Source organism: Trematomus bernacchii, unplaced genomic scaffold, assembly GCF_902827165.1.
Source record: "Trematomus bernacchii unplaced genomic scaffold, fTreBer1.1, whole genome shotgun sequence".
In the NCBI taxonomy this organism is placed as follows: Eukaryota; Metazoa; Chordata; class Actinopteri; order Perciformes; family Nototheniidae; genus Trematomus; species Trematomus bernacchii.
Window position 1 is genome coordinate 601,665 of NW_022987801.1, and position 17,533 is coordinate 619,197.

The window sequence follows — 17,533 nt, forward strand, 5'->3', positions numbered from 1 at the left end:
CCGACTCAATTAGCAGAAACCCCCTTAAATATCAGAGTAAACACTTAACTTTCTTTCATGTTAAAGGCATTATTATTAACACGTGTGTGTAGTTTTATAGTGTTTGGTCGACGGGAAATACCTTAAATATGACGGATAAAATGGATGAATGAGCGGCTCACGTGCAGCTGATTGAGAGGGAGGAGGAGCGCGAGCCCCACCTGCTGGAGGAGCGAGACATTACCAACAGATCGAAGCACTATCAAACCAGTCGATCAGCTCCATTTGTAGGATAGAATAAAATACAAAATATGAAATAAAATAAAATAAAAATGCAATAATGAAATGTGAAAAATAAGAAATAAGAAATAAGAAATACAATTAAATTAAATTAAAAATAAAACACAAAAATAAAAAATCTAAATAAAATAATTAAAAATGTAAAAACCTCGATAAAATAAAAATAATGAAAGTACCGTAAGTTCTCTGATAGTTTCCCTTTACCTTTACTTACATTTATTTTTGAAAGAGGCCAATATGAGACATATACTTGTATTTCTATAACTGCTTGATTACTACAATTAAGCCGCTCTAAAAAAGTGTGTTTCCGTATTAGACCGCTGATTTAAACATAGGAAAAATGGTGCAGAAAATATTATATATAAAGAATTATCCTTTAGGTGACATGTTGAAAGCAGAATGTTTTACTTAAGTGGGATATTTAACTTTTCACAGGGTGGTCCGACTACTTTTACTGAAGTAATCTGATCTAACAACATAAGAATTGTTTTGCTTGATTTCATCCAGTAAAAAACAGACATACCGGAGTTAGAAGAGCGGTGAATGTTAGCGCTCACAGACACACACTCTGCCTCAGAGGTGTCAGTGAAGGCTGTTAACACACATCTGTACACATGTGTGTGAGTGTTTGCAAGATGATATCATATGTCTGCACGGGTGTGTGTGTGTGTGTGTGTGTGTTTGTGTGTGTGTGTGTGTGTGTGTGTGTGTGTGTGTGTGTGTGTGTGTGTGTGTGTGTGTGTGTGTGTGAGAGTTTGTAAGCTGATATCACCAGTCTGAACTTTGGCAGTGTGAAGGATACACTCACAGCTACAGATGGGCTACTGTGGTTTTACATGCTGCAAGTGTTTGATGTTAAATGTGTGTGTGTGTGCATGTGTGTGTGTGTGTGTGTGTGTGTGTGTGTGTGTGCGAGTGTGTGTGTGTGTGTGTGTGTGTGTGTTTGCCAGGCTCCCCTCAGGTCTTTTTCCATCACGTCTGGTGCATGAGGCGACCTTTGACCTCCAACGTGTTCAAAGCTGTCGGAGAATGCACGCTGGCTGTAAACACAAACATTTTTGGGGGAAAACACATTTATTTAATCCGTGAGTGAGACTGATTAACATAGCAGAGAGATGAGGAACACAGGAAGGGGAGGAGGAGGAGAAAGCCGTCCAAAAATGTGTTATACAATAATAATACAAAGTAAGCTACGTCTAATAATAGTAGTAAAATATGTTTTACTTATTTTATATTCGGGTTGAAATTCCACTTATGCGATTTTACAAATATTTTTGAAATATTTTCATTGCACTTTCCCACCTTTTAAATATGTATTCTTTATTTATTTTATTTCCTTTATTTATTTTATTTAATTACCATTTATTTTAATACATGTTTAATCAATTGTATGTATTCCATCAACTCATGTCATTATTTATATAAAAAATTATTCAAGTATGAATAAAATCTTCAGGGAATAATCCTAATACTGCGGTCTTTGGATAAATATACTCCAAAGACCTCCAAACCATTATATATTACAAGCTGCATTGCAAATACATCCAAATTATGATTACTTTATTTCTTTTATACACAAATCACATCTTACATTTTCATAAAAATTGCTCTTAATCTCATAATGAAGCAGGAACCTAATATTTAAATCCAAATAAAACTGCATTAAACTTAAATACAGAACAAAGTAGTTTTAAAATGTCAACGCAGCTTCTCCGATTGGCAACCCTCCAATCTTGGAGAGTAAAATACATTTGGGACGTGTTCAGCTGCAGAGTGAACGCAGCCAAAGAACACACACTTTTTAATTTGTACGACACAGGAAGTGATAAGGAGTGAAAACACTACACGTATAACAAAAATAGGAGGACAGCGAAGGTTGAAGAGAAAATGAGACGGAGAGATGGAGGAGTGAAGACAAACCACAGCCCACCCACACACACACACACACACACACACACACACACACACACACACACACACACACACACACACACACACACACACACACACACACACACACACACACACACACTCTGTGGTCAGAGGTTCACCTGCAGTTCACGTTGACCATAACAACACCCCTGAGGAAGAGAGGAAAAAGAGAGGAAGGTAACTGGATGGAGTGATGTGGTATCAGGAGGGATGGAGAGGGAGGAAAAGGGGGGAAAAGGGGGAGAGGGGGGAGAGGGGAGAAGAGAAAGTAATAATTTAGCTGAGTTGTGGGAGCTCAGGAGAGGAATCGGTCAATGCGGGGTTCAGTCAAACTTCTGTCGACGCTGCAGGTTCGCTTCAGGGTCAGAGAGCCAAACACACACACACACACACACACACACACACACACACGCACGCACACACACACACACACACACACACACACACACACACACACACACACACACACACACACACACAGAGTTACTATTTAATCCTGCACACACTTTCTCTCCTATAGTCAGAAACACACACATACCTGTCTCGATAAATACAGCTGCTTAGTCAGTCACTTTTTAAAGCACTGGGTATCCACTTAGTGTCATTTATGAACGTGCAGATTTGTCAGATTGACTTTGTGAATTTCATTATTTTGCATTACATTTTATTTACACGTTCGACCATCATTCATTTTGGAAACAAGAATAAAAGACACAATCCTGGGCACAAATTTGGGAATCACCTCAGTTTGGGAGGACTATTTTTTGTAAGGAAGTACAGGCTTAAAGAGGCCATATTCTGTATATCAGTATGTAGTGTCTCTACTTTAAAGAGTCCTCTCCTGCTGATGTTCAGGTGTATACAGTATCAGTATGTAGTGTCTCTACTTTAAAGAGTCCTGTCCTGCTGATGTTCAGGTGTATATCAGTATGTAGTGTATTTACTTTAAAGAGTCCTCTCCCGCTGATGTTCAGGTGTATATCTGTATGTAGTGTCTCTACTTTAAAGAGTGCTCTCCTGCTGATGTTCAGGTGTATATCAGTATGTAGTGTCTCTACTTTAAAGAGTCCTTTCCTGCTGATGTTCAGGTGTATATCAGTATGTAGTGTCTCTACTTTAAAAAGTCCTCTCCTGCTGATGTTCAGGTGCATATCAGTATGTAGTGTCTCTACTTTAAAGAGTCCTCTCCTGCTGATGTTCAGGTGTATATCAGTATGTAGTGTCTCTACTTTAAAGAGTCCTCTCCTGCTGATGTTCAGGTGTATATCAGTATGTAGTGTCTCTACTTTAAAGAGTCCTCTCCTGCTGATGTTCAGGTGTATATCAGTATGTAGAGTCTCTACTTTAAAGAGTCCTCTCCTGCTGATGTTCAGGTGTATATCAGTATGTAGTGTCTCTACTTTAAAGAGTCCTCTCCTGCTGATGTTCAGGTGTATATCAGTATGTAGTGTCTCTACTTTAAAGAGTCCTCTCCTGCTGATGTTCAGGTGTATATCAGTATGTAGTGTCTCTACTTTAAAGAGTCCTCTCCTGCTGATGTTCAGGTGTATATCAGTATGTAGTGTCTCTACTTTAAAGAGTCCTCTCCTTGTTACTAAAATAATCACTCAGCACAGATGACAAATGTAGGTTTATTGATAATGCAGGGCACACAGTATTGCTTTTTGTAGATATTGAAGATAAATACATGTCATGTTTTGGAATACATTCAGTCTGTTTCTCCCAGAATACATTTCAATGTCATCAACACTGTCAGTCACGTTAAACACAACAACATCCAAATAACACAAGTGTATATGCTATTGTTTAGTGCAGTTTTATGGCAGCAAGTGTGTTTAAACCTGTAAAATAGTGCAGCGTACAACCAGAGTGAAGCATAAAGAGATCAAACAAATATATGTCTTGATTGTAAGGAATTAAAACAACCTTAAGATGAGCAAACATGCATTTTTGCACATACACAACAGCATTTCAAGGTTTCTGTAGCCATGGGAAACCTATATTTTTCCTTCTTCATAAAGGAATAGTTTGACATTTTGTTAAATGAAGTGCTTGAACTTAATATTTTATGTAACGTCAACGTTGTATCTGTGTTTCAGCGACAGACACAGCTAATTTTAACGACCTTTTTTTAGTTGGATGCTGATTTAAACAACAAAAAGTGATACAAGCTTCATAAAGGCAACTGGAGGTGAAAGATAATGACATGAAAACCTCATTTTGGTTATTTATGGTCTGTTTAAAGTCATGCTGAGGCACATGTTAGTGTATGTCAATGCAGCAAAGCGAAAGGCGAAAGGCACGTTGCATTCACTGACAGGAAACACTTCATGAAGGCATCTTGAATTAGTAATAAAATAATGTCAGCAGGATTGTCAAATAAATGTTTGTTCAGTGTTCAGACTCTTTAAAGCTCTTTCCGAATATATGTAACGCTATTTCAAGATACTAACACAAGTAATACACTTCAATACAATCACAATCCGTCCAGAAAACATCCTGATATGACTCTAGATAAAATAATCGTGTCTTTTCTTAACATTTAAGTGTTAAAGGAAGAAAGAAGGAGGAAATGACACCTTTTCAGCAGGATCAAATCAATAGGTGATCATTTGAAATTCAAGGTATTTTTTCTTCAATGAAAACAGCTGAACACCAATTTTGCGTTAACATACGTCAAACTATGCAATGTAGTGACACTTAATCCCTGATAAATAATCATAAAGCACTTGATTCTTGATTTTTAGTGTTCTGCAAATGATAAAAATGCACTTTAATGTGTAATTATGTGTCTCTACTTCCTCAGAAACCATTCGTTTTTTCATCAAGTGTGTGCAAAAAGCCCTTTAACTTAAGTTTGCTCTGATGAGTCTCCACATTACCTCCTAGCTGAATGCTTGGTTTCTGAATAAGCAACTGTGTAATCGAACCTCTGCAGCAAACATCCCAACATGCATGAGTTTATGGGAACAAATGTTGACATGTGATAGCGAGAAAGAGCAGAATGGACTGGATTCTGGAGTAAAAAAAAGTCAAATTCAGGCGTGTTTTAATGTGTAGATAAGTGATTTTCAAAGGTTAATTAGAGTGATATACGCTGAGGTCGGAGCTGGCAGGAGGAGAAGTGACTTCGTCCAATGAGAGAGCGGCTTTAGGTCCGTGTGACGTTTGTTTACGAGGCTCCGTCCACTCGTAACGGGACGAAGTCAACTTTTCCACCCTGGAGCCAACCAAAGCAAACCTTAACAGACCTTCAGACTACAGCAGGAGAAGAAGAAGAGAAGAAGAAGAAGAAGAGAAGGAGGTCGATACACACCACACACACACACACACACACACACACACACACACACACACACACACACACACACACACACACACACACACACACACACACACACACACACATACACACACACACACACACACACACACACACACACACACACACACGTATATATAAACTTACAAACTTACAAACACACACTTCAGGAAATCCCGTAGGATCCGGGTGGATTAGTCCCTCTCCTCTAACTCTTCCTGTCCAGACTGGTGTGTGTGTGTGTGTGTGTGTGTGTGTGTGTGTGTGTGTGTGTGTGGACCATATCCTCATCCTGACCTTAACACACACTGACGCACACACACATAAAACACTGTAAAAGTCAGATGACAGATCAGAAGCATTAAGGTAATTGGTCGTTGACGACATTTTTCCTCATATTTCGTGTGTGAGTGTGTGTGTGCGCGCCTGTGTGTGTGTGTGTGTGTGTGTGTGTGTGTGTGTGTGTGTGCATGCATGTGTGTGTGTGTGTGTGAGTGTTGTCCGTATCCAAGCACATCTATCTTAATCATAACTTGTTTAGTACTAATAAAGTTTGAGATCAACAAGAGCAAATCCCTGATTTAACATGGATTTTGAAGAAAGGAACTTAAAGTGGACCTATCATGCTATATTTGAATAATATAGTGTAGGACCATACCTATATAAGGCATATTTATACTTTTTATTTTTCAAAATACCAAACAGATCATGCATTTTAGCCATGCCTCATTTTGCTCAATTAGAAAAATGTTAGCTCTGTTTTAGCAAGGGCTGATTCTGTGAGAACAGCACCATCTACTGGCCTGGCATATGTACTACAGCGTCTCCAGCGCTTTCGAACGGCAATGGCCGTGGCTGTCTCCTCCTGATTGGTGGAGTTGGCCCAATAGCCGTAGCGCCACTGTCCTGACGTCAGGACAGTGTTCAAATCTGGATCAGTTTTGATCAGATCCGTTGCAGCCCCTTTTTTAGAGATTTGGGTATGGAGGAAAATAGAGAGGGTTGTGTTTTCTGACACTTGGTGAGTTCCCTGGAACACCGGGGACACATATTCATGTATAAAAGACGTACAAAAGTGCATTTCGCATGATAGGTCCCCTTTAAGGAAACAATAACAAAGGAAGAAGGAAATGAGAAACAAGGAAATAAGAGAAGAAGGAAGAAGAGGGGAAGCACAAGAGAGGGTGAGGATACAAATAAATGAGGAAGGACAGGAGGAAATATAGGAAAAGAAGGAGGAAGGAGATGTGATTGAGGAGAATATGTAGAAGTAAAGGAGGAAATAGGGAAGGAAGAAAGGACATGAAAAGGTTAGGAAAAAGGGAAGATGAGGCTGAGGAGGAGTAGGATGCAAATATATAAAATAAAGGTTTAAATGTGAGGTTTTAAACATATACTCAGATCTTTTTAACACTGCAAACTGCTGAGAGAGATCACATAAGGTAGCTGGAAACACTCAGCATATATCAGGATGTCAGCGGTGCGTCTGTGATTTCTGATTGCACTTGAAGGCAGCATGTGCGGGGGTAAATAATGTAAAGGCGCTTCTGAAGGAATAAATTCCCCGTGGTTTCTTTGAGGCTGTTCTCATGAAGATTGCATTTTCCCAGCGATGAAAGTCTGTCACCGCTGCCTGACCCCGGGGAAACAGCAGGCGGTGGAAAAAAAAAGATCAGGAGACGACATCTCAACCTTTGATTCTGTTGCCTCTCATTTCAAAACATGGCGGCGTTTTGGTGACAAGTTTTTTTAAGCTTTTAGCTTCTACTTCTCCGCGGGGAAGAGACGAGCGACGGATGAAAGGAGGGAAGGAAACCATGCTGGGATCTGACACACACACACACAAACACACAACACACACACACACACACACACAACACACACACACACACACACACACACACACACACACACACACACACACACACACACACACACACACACACACACACGCACGAGTTCATCAACTTCAGCAAGATGTCAGGACTCTTTTTAAAAGGATTAAAATGAAAATGAAAATCTGTTGAATTCAGCATCAAACTCCACTCTCTTCCTCGTCTCTCCTTCATCATCATCTTCATCACTCTGAGGGCTTTGCCGGTCCGAAAGGTCCGACCATCTTCATGGCAGCGTAGTTCTGGAGGAGGGAAGAATAAACGGATACAGGACGTTACTTTCTTTCTAAGATGGAACAACTGTTAACAAACCGAGGGTTAATAAAGTTTTCTGATTCTGATATTTCACTCTCACCTCCAACATTTCATCTGTCTGCCTCTTTCTTTGTCATTTGAATTACTTCCTTTCAGTTTCTTATTCTTTACAGAGCCTTAACTTTACTGTTATACCAAATAAACATCAATTCAAGATTTCACTATTTACAAATTTCGTTTTTTTAAATGTTTTAAGAAACTTTATTTACACTTTCATGTCCCTGATTTAGATAGGATTTATATTAGAATATGTATTGGTATTTTGCATGTACTTGTAGAAGCTCTCTACGCTACATCCTTCATATTTCATCTCTTTGTACGTCTAAAATAATCTCATAACTATAAGCTTTCTAATGAAGGAGAAATTGCACGAAGAAAAATCTAGAAATTAAACTATAAAATTGAGCCTAAAGTTGTAAGAATTATTCACATTCCTCCGTCAACGCACCACAACAGTTTCTCTCACACACACACAGTTTGACTCCCACTCACCGGGAAGGAGTAGAGGAAGACTCCGAGGAAGAGGAAGACGAAGAAGAAGATGATGAAGAGGATGATGAACCACTTCCAGCGCCTCCACAGGATGAACTTCAGCGTCTTGAAGGGGGAGGAGAACCACAGGAAGGAGGTGTCCGGACGCCTGGAGGGGAGCAGAGCGTCAGAGTGTGTGTGTGTGTGTGTGTGTGTGTGTGTGTGTGTGTGTGTGTGTGTGTGTGTGTGTGTGTGTGTGTGTGTGTGTGTGTGTGTGTGTGTGTGTGTGTGACTCACTGAGGCTCCTCCAGGTGGGGGTTCATGTTGGGTTCGTCCCTCCCGACCCCCGCTGGTCTCTCCTCGTGTTCCTGCTCCGTCACGATCTCCAGAGACATCTCCACCTTCCCCTGAACCAGAGACACGCTAATGAGCTAACGTGCTAACATGCTAACGTGGTGTGAAGTCTTTGCTACTTTGTGTGTGTGTGTGCGAGATTTGGGAGAAGATGAATTAGTAAATTAGTAGTAAATTAGTAATGAAATAAGAGATGAGAAGAAGGAAGGAGAGGGGAAACATGTGTGTGTGTTTGTGCATGTGTGTGTGTGTGTGTGTGTTCCTCACAGCAATGAATGACGGTGTAGATATGTGTGTGTCTAACTTTATCCACAAACTCCGTCCAAGTGTGTGTATGTGTTTGTGTGTGTGTGTGTGTGTGTGTGTGTGTGTGTGTGTCTCACAGCGACGCTCCTCTCTCCGTTCATCACACAGCTGCAGGGCCACCACCCTCTCGCAGTCTTCTGCTCGAACAGAGACACCAGCTTCCCCCCCGCCTGCTGAAGAAGCTGAAGGTCACATTTCTCCGGAGATTTGGCCGGACGCAGCATGTGGTTCAGGTCCAACACCAGGTGACCTGCAGGGAAACATTCACAGAACGTTTAGAGAACATTCACAGAACGTTTAGAGAACATTTACAGAACGTTAAGACAGAGCTACAGGAGGCTATCTGTAACATCAATACTGTTCCATATAAGGCAGGGGTGTCAAACTCCTTCATTTGAAGTGGTCGGCAAGAGCTCTGAAAGAATATAATACGTTTATTATACGGTTAAATGCCGCTTTACAGAAGCACGTTGTCCATAAACTACATGTCCCACAATGCATCTTATTCTATGACATGCGCACTGAAGAGACTTGCAGTTATTTGCAATTATTTGCCCCAGACTTCTGCTTTGAGACGTAGTTAATGATGAAGTTATTACCCTATCCGATAATATTCCAATGCAGAGGCAATAATGTAATATAATACATTATTTTATATATATTATAGAGCAGTGTGAGGAATGAAAAGGCAACGGCATTAAAGAAAAGTCTTCAGAAAACATCAAATAATCCATCTTTAGAGTAAAGAAAAAGAATCAGACGTCCCTTAATTACTGAATAAAAGCAATTGGAACGTTTTGCAGGTTCAGAGTTAAGTTAAGGATGAATATATGGGCTGATATTGGACGTTTTACATCAGATTTCCCTTAATTACTGAATAAAAACAACATCAAAAGCTGAATTTTTCCACGCTCAGAGTTAAGTTATGATGTTTTTTAGGCCGCTACAGACGGTCTGACAGGTAGACATTATGATATTAGCCTTGAGCTGCTTTTTGGGAAACCACAATCTGTGTGAAACAGCCGTGTCAGCTGTCTTTAAAATGACTAATTACTGAATTATCCTCCATCCTGTGGTGCGGCAGCTCTGATCAGCGCTGACATTTAGTACGGAGAGTTTTTCCAGAGAGTTGAGAGACCCTCGCAGGATTTACAGTCCGCGGTTCAGAGTGACGAGCCGCGGACAGGAGGGAATGAGAGGAATGCTTTGAGGTGGACACACACACACACACACATACACACATACACACATACCACACACCACACACACAGACATATGAAGAATAGTAAAGAAAAAAACATTGGAAATAAGTTAAAATAGGCCCGAAATGCAGATAACATATATAAATTAAAAAAAAACCCTTCTCATAGAAACACAGTGTAAATCACACACACACACACACACACACACACACACACACACACACACACACACACACACCACACACACACACACACACCACACACACACACACACACACACACACACACACACACACACACACACACACACACACACACACACACACACACACACACACACACCGGCAGACAGCACGAGGTGATTAAAGGCAAAATAAATCGGACGCTTCTTGTCTTTGGCGCAGGAAGACTGTAATCAGATTACATTTGTCTCTAACTCGTCACGGTTGAGAACAGCAGGAATGATATTACAGTTACTACGCACAAAATTATCTTACTTTAAGGTCTTCAACTATCTGCATAACAGGAGGACGGGAAAACAAATCAAACGTCCCTTTGAGGAGACGGAGAAGTGTCTCATAGCAGAGATCAACAGGCTCTGTGCAGCGTACATCGTGGAGGAAAAGTTGACGTTTGGGTGGAGGAATCGCCATCTTTCAGAAAGTATATTGAGCAAGAAACAGGTAACGGGCGGCCGCCATCAGACAGGAGAACTTCTGCAAGCTACCTGGACCAGAGTTATGATGGAAACTGAGCTACAGGTGTTCAAACTAAGAGTAGAAACAGAGGTGTTCAGTATCGTCCTTATTAGATTCAGGATTTGAGCCGATCTGGGGCAAAAATGAGGTTTAACTTGTGTTACTTATCATTTGATTTATGGTGCATCTCAGTAATGCTTTACCTTGTTTGAGTAACTACGAAGAGGAGGGTTGATTTAAAGGCCGGGCAGCGTCAGGGGTGAAGGAGAGGCAGCATTTAGACAGCTTGGAATAAAGAGAGCCCCTCCTCGGTGTGAAATGTGCCAACACGGTGGAAATGGAGGAGCGTTAATTCTGAATATAAATGTTATCTCAGGTCCGAACGCACATGTGGTTCCCCTCAGAGCAGAGGAGAATTTAAATGTGTTTCTACAACCAGAGAGAGTGGAAAATAAGGAGGAGAGAGGGCACAAGTACACACATCCTTTACTCAAGTAGAAGTACAGATACTCGTGTTTAAAAATACTCTGGTAAAAGTAGAAGTACTGACTAAACTTCTTTACTCAAGTAAAAGTAAAGAGGGCTTTGAAATGTACTTAAGTAGAAAGTACCCATAACTAGCAGCTGTTTTAAAGAGTACCTGACCTCCCTTTATATTAATAGAACAATAATGTCATTGTTAGCTAATGAATGTTTCCATGCTGAACAACGGCAACATGACAACGTTTTCATTGGTCCCTCTTCTTTAGAGAAGACCAGGAAATGATGGATACACGGATCGTGTTCAAATCAATAGGCACGCAATGACTCTAAATAATAATGATCACGCCACCAAACACACATTCAAACTAAAGTAACCAGTCTGTTTGGGAAATGTGAGAAGTAGAAAGTACAGGTATTTGGGTTCAAAATGTAAGAAGTAGAAAGTACAGGTATTTGTGTTCAACATGTAAGAAGTAGAAAGTACAGGTATTTGTGTTCAACATGTAAGCAGTAGAAAGTACAGGTATTTGTGTTCAACATGTAAGAAGTAGAAAGTACAGGTATTTGTGTTCAAAATGTAAGAAGTAGAAAGTACAGGTATTTGTGTTCAAAATGTAAGAAGTAGAAAGTACAGGTATTTGTGTTCAACATGTAAGAAGTAGAAAGTACAGGTATTTGTGTTCAAAATGTAAGAAGTAGAAAGTACAGGTATTTGTGTTCAAAATGTAAGAAGTAGAAAGTACAGGTATTTGTGTTCAACATGTAAGAAGTAGAAAGTTCAGGTATTTGTGTTCAACATGTAAGAAGTAGAAAGTACAGGTATTTGTGTTCAACATGTAAGAAGTAGAAAGTACAGGTATTTGTGTTCAAAATGTAAGAAGTAGAAAGTACAGGTATTTGTGTTCAACATGTAAGAAGTAGAAAGTACAGGTATTTGTGTTCAAAATGTAAGAAGTAGAAAGTACAGGTATTTGGGTTCAAAATGGAAGAAGTAAAAGTCGTCAGAAAAATAAGTAGTGGAGTAAAGTACTGATACTAGACTTTTTCTCAGAACTTAGACTTTTCCAATTTTTTTCAGAATTTTGAGAAGTCTAATTCTTCTCAGTTTCCACTTTTTCGAATTCTTCTCACAATTTCGACTTTTTTGATTTTTTTCACAGAATTTCGTATTTTTTGATTTTTTCTCAGACTTTCGAAAAGGTAACATTTTCCACAGAATTTAGAAAAAGTCACATTGTTCTCAGAATTTAGACTAAATACATATCTAAAGTAAGGAACATTTAAGAAGTAGAAAGTACAGGTGTTTGTGTTCAAAATGTAAGAAGTAAAAGTAAAAAGTCGTCAGAAAAATAAGTAGTGCAGTAAAGTACTGATACCAGAAACATGTACTTAAGTACAGTGACGAAGTATTTGTACTCCACTACTTCCCACCTCTGTTACTCTGTTAGATTGAAAGACATCATGATGCACCTGGATCTCTTTTACAAAATAATAACGATTATGTGTTTCGCCGTGTGTTTTTACCGAGGTAGTCGTCGAAGGAGAACTTGTCGTTGTCCCAGATCTGGACGGTGAGTTTCGGAGCCACTTTAGTCTCGGCTTTATCCAGACTCCAGAAATGTTCCTGCAAACACACAGAGAGAAATCAGAGGGAATACACGAGAGGATTTAACGCAAAGTTACACAAAAAAGTGCCTTAATTTAGCTTAAAATATTCAAGTATTTGACAAAAAACGTCTTCATCTGAGTGCAAACATTATTTAACTGTGACCTAATTTAAATTCAGTGTCAAACCACAATGATGTAATGGCTTTATATTTGCCAAATGTCTTGTATGTGTGTTATTTATTTATTTTTTAATCCTAAATACTTTTCTTTTCACCACTTATTTTATTTTGATATCTTCAATATGTCTGTTTTAAACACTTTTTGTTTGGTAAATACTTTTGGTATCCACTGTGAGGACAAAATACATAATAAGAAAAAAAGATTAGCTAATTTCTTCTTCTATCTTTTATTTCCAGGTAGTGCTACTAAAATAAAACCATAAACGTTATAATAAAACTTTAGATGACAACTGATGAGACAAAAGAGAGGCAGTCCATCAACACATCTCTGTGTGTGTGTGTGTGTGTGTGTGTGTGTGTGTGTGTGTGTGTGTGTGTGTGTGTGTGTGTGTGTGTGTGTGTGTGTGTGTGTGTGTGTGTGTGTGTGTGTGTGTATCCCCTCTTCACACTGAGCCTGCAGACAGTCTCTGATCTCATCTCGGTGCTATTGGTTTCTCCTCTGCTTCTCTTTCCATTCCCTCACCACTCCTCTCTCTATCTAATCTGTGCGTGTCACACTCTGGCTGTTGTTGTGTTGATAAAAAGAATATGGCTTTTCACACCTGAAATCAAATCGCTCCCATGTGACTCGCAGCAAAATGTCAATACGTGAGTGTCACTTTCCTTAAAGTACTCGGAAAGTAAAAGCTGCAACTTCAGATTAACCTGACAAGTCTGACTTTCCCCTCAGAGAGTTAGGACTCATTCTCACTGGATGTTCCTCTAAATCTTATGCTGGAAATGGCAAATATGCTTGACTATGATTTAGGAGGAAGATATGAATTTAAAAGTTCATATGCAGTGTGAGGTTTGGCTAAAATAAACATCAGATTTGTGAATAAAAATCATTTTTAGGTGTGTCTACATGTAGAAAATGACTGGTCTCTTCAGCCTCTGTCATGACTTCACACTCTCTATATCACAGACTAAATCCACATCATGCTCTCACACTTCACACACTACACCCTGAGTGTGTGTGTGTGTGTGTGTGTGTGTGTGTGTGTGTGTGTGTGTGTGTGTGTGTGTGGTCTGTGTGTGTGTGTGTGTGTGTGTGTGTTTCAGCTTCCTCTTTGTTGACAGGCTGCTAAGTACAGAGGCTTGTTCACACTCAATTCCTCCCTCTTCTCTTTCTCCCTCTGTGTTTCTTTTATATATAAAAACATTCAGTATGTTAAATTAATTACACGTTGTTTATCCGATGATCATGTCAATTTTTAGAAGAACTCATAAGGACAAAACAATTATCTTATTTTCTGTTAACCCCTTAAAACATCTGGTCATTTAATCATTTATCAAACTTTATTGAAACCAAAGTAAAAAGCATTTTAGTTCGGGGACTATTTTTCATCGGCAGATTAATCCCCATTTCGTGCTCTAGTGAATATTTGGTGCATTCAATGTCGAGGATGCTTCCTTGGTAGCACATGTCTTCCGAGTCAGGTCCTTCAGAAGCAAGGCAAGAATCCTTCCTAGCCTCTGAAAACGAAGAATGGTGGAACAGGCTAACAGGTGTGCAGGTGTGCGTCATATGCGAGGCCCCGCCTTAAATGGAGCGCGATTTCCACCAAAGATTTGGAAGTTGGTCCGTGCGCAAAGCATTGTGGGGATTTTAAGACCGCGGAGGATACACATGTGCAGGCTCGAAATTTCCCGCAACGAAGGACGCCGGCCTCGGTAGAATTCCAAGTATGCTGGACATTGGAACAGTCCTTCGGCGGCACTCGATGACGTAGTATGCTTGAAATAGTGGCTCTGGAGCAGCCTTCCTCGACATTGAGAAACACCCACTATATCTGCTCTAATGCCCTCCTTCCTTCTTCTTTATTTCATATAGAAGAAGGAGACTGCAGAGTTATTGATCTCATGTTTAAGAAGATTTTTAGACATGCCGGTACCTTCCTGTCGATCACACACAGCTGCTCTGCCGGCAGGAAGTGGAAAGGGAACAGGAATCTGAAGTTGAAGTTTCCCTCTCCTCCAAGAGAGCGATAGTGGACGTCTGTTTTCTGTTTGTTGTGTTCGTGACCGTCCATCCAGCTGAGAGAGAATCACAATAAAACATGAAGATCAAATACTTTTAAAAGGATTTAAACAAGAATAAATGCAGACAAGATGTACCTTTCCTTTTTTTTAAACGTATTCTTTATTAGTTATTTTCTCACATTCCCCTTTACATCCAATAATACTCCCAATGTAGATGAACAGTTTCTTTAACAAGGGTCACAACACGTATTAGGTCTCAAATCCCAAAAATTCAACATGAGAATATGAAAAACAAATAGAAATCAAATCAATAATAACACTTAAAGATAACGTAAATAACACAGGAATAACAAAAATAAAATAAAAGATGGGTTATATATACGGTCATCCTACATATTACAATAATACGGTCCAATAGGAAAAATATCCATATACCAGAATATTTCAGAAATGAAAATTCCTCATTTTAAAGAAGCCATATTCTCTTATGTTGGGGTGTCACACAGTAGTGTTAATTTTGTCAGCTAATTTTAAATGTAGTCTTAGTCTTAGTCCTGTGGCACAGGAAATGGAACTGCTGGGAAAAAAACGGACTATCAGAGATGTAATATTTCGTCAACGATATTGCATGTTGATTTCGTTACAATTATTGTTTAAGCCCGCATCACACTGTCCCGAAATTGACACCAGATGGACACACGATAAAGGAAATGTTCAAATTAGGTTCTGATCGTAAAACAACATCGGGCCATTCGTGAGGGCATCTCAAGCCATCGTATGACCGCCGGTGGAGTTTCTCAGGCTCCGGCAGCAACTTCGTGAGCGGTGGCAAAATCTTTGGCATGCCAAAGAATTGCCGAAAGACCTTGCGAAGGTTCATTGTCGTGTTGAATTCGTGTGTCCATTTTGCCCTTCGTAAGGCCAGCGTGAGGGCATCTTGTCAAATCGTGTCATCTTCGTCTTTACTTCGTGTGATCATCGGTCCATCGGGCATTTTCCGCCTCACGAAGACAATAGGAAGGAAACAAGAAGCTGCCCGATTGTCTTAGGAAGGCAACACGACTACGTGAAGCCCTCGCAATGGCGTCGTGTAGCCATCGTATTATAGTACAATTTGTGTTCTGTGAAACTGAAAAAGATATTCCATTGTTTTTGTTACTTTCGTTTGCAGTTGTCTTAAATGTAATTTAGGTTAACTTCCTGTTTTATTTAGATGCTTTTATTTTGAAGGCGAGTTTACGCTGTTGACAGGAAGTTGTTGTTGCTATGGAAACAACATGACGGAGTGTGTGGTTCGGGTGCCATCGTGTGACCTTCTGTAGGCATCGTACTTGCTTCGGCTGTTGCTTGGCTGTTGACCAAGTTCGGGGCCATCTTCGTGCGAAATTCACAATTCCATATTTCGTGTGTCCATCTGGTGTCAATTTCGGGACAGTGTGACGCCAGCCTTACTGACGTCAGTGCGTCTCGTCATCGTCTCGTCTTAGTCATGGAAAAAAAGGTCGTTGACGAATAAATGTCGTCATAGTTTTAGTCAACGAAATGAACACTATCACACAGTCCAGTTCCTTTTGATGTACCTTTTAACGTAGATGTCGCTCATCTTCTCCCCGGTGAGGCTGATATCATCCAGGATAACGTCGCTGGTGTTCCAGATGATGCAGCGCAGGAAAAACCTGAAGAAAAAACACATTTTAGATGCATTGATTGATGCATTTATTGGGATTTGTCTAGTGATTTAATAATACTCTGACACTGGTAAGTAACTGAGAAAATGATTGATATTTAGGAATCGATTGATGGACAATAAAGGCTTTTACACTCAGAGGAGTGATGATTAAACAACACAACAATGCTGAATATTTGCCTGGAAATATCGCATTTCTAAATAACATATTTATAGTACAAAAATAAAAACACCCGCTGTGGTTTAAGGCCATAACAGTGACGAGAGTAAAAAGAATATATGGATTGATTAAATGACTAAAGGATTCACTGAATAACTAAGTATCTAACTCATTCATTTATTGACATATCGATTAGTTGGTTCATTGAGTGGTGAACTAATTAACCAATGAACTGATTGATTGGCTGATCCACTGACTGTGTGTGTGTGTGTGTGTGTGTGTGTGTGTGTGTGTGTGTGTACACGTGTGTGTGTGTGTTTGCGCAGCCCTCCAACTAAGGAGTTGATAACTTTCCAGCTACTGAAAACATTTATTTATTCTTTCCTCCCTTTCTAAATAAATGGTCCTTAGCAGTCCGTGGGAGATATACTGTGTGTGTGTGTGTGTGTGTGTGTGTGTGTGTGTGTGTGTGTGTGTGTGTGTGTGTTCCTACTTCTTGGCTTTGCGTGGTGTGATGTTGAACGGAGCTCCAGGGGGTCCCATGGATTTTGGGAACAGATCGACCCACATCATCAGACGGCCCTGACGGACAGCGACAACAACCAATCAGAAGACAGGAA

At 39.9% G+C, this 17,533-nt stretch overlaps 1 protein-coding gene across 4 annotated transcripts in view; it reads right to left on the reverse strand.

Annotated features, from left to right (window-relative positions):
• Positions 1-7,425: 7,425 nt before the first annotated feature.
• Positions 7,426-17,533, reverse strand: part of dysf (dysferlin, limb girdle muscular dystrophy 2B (autosomal recessive)) — an 83,602-nt gene continuing 73,494 nt past the window's right edge. For 3 of the 4 annotated variants that reach the window (XM_034150223.1, XM_034150220.1, XM_034150222.1), the window contains 8 exons: positions 17,407-17,495; positions 16,647-16,742; positions 14,979-15,120; positions 12,782-12,881; positions 8,952-9,124; positions 8,512-8,621; positions 8,236-8,383; positions 7,426-7,670 (listed from right to left, as the gene is read on the reverse strand). In XM_034150223.1, coding sequence (XP_034006114.1) covers positions 7,614-7,670; positions 8,236-8,383; positions 8,512-8,621; positions 8,952-9,124; positions 12,782-12,881; positions 14,979-15,120; positions 16,647-16,742; positions 17,407-17,495 — 915 coding nt within the window. In that variant the 3' untranslated portion in view covers positions 7,426-7,613. The remainder of the gene's footprint in view (positions 7,671-8,235; positions 8,384-8,511; positions 8,622-8,951; positions 9,125-12,781; positions 12,882-14,978; positions 15,121-16,646; positions 16,743-17,406; positions 17,496-17,533) is intronic. The other variant, XM_034150221.1, reaches the window with a different exon arrangement.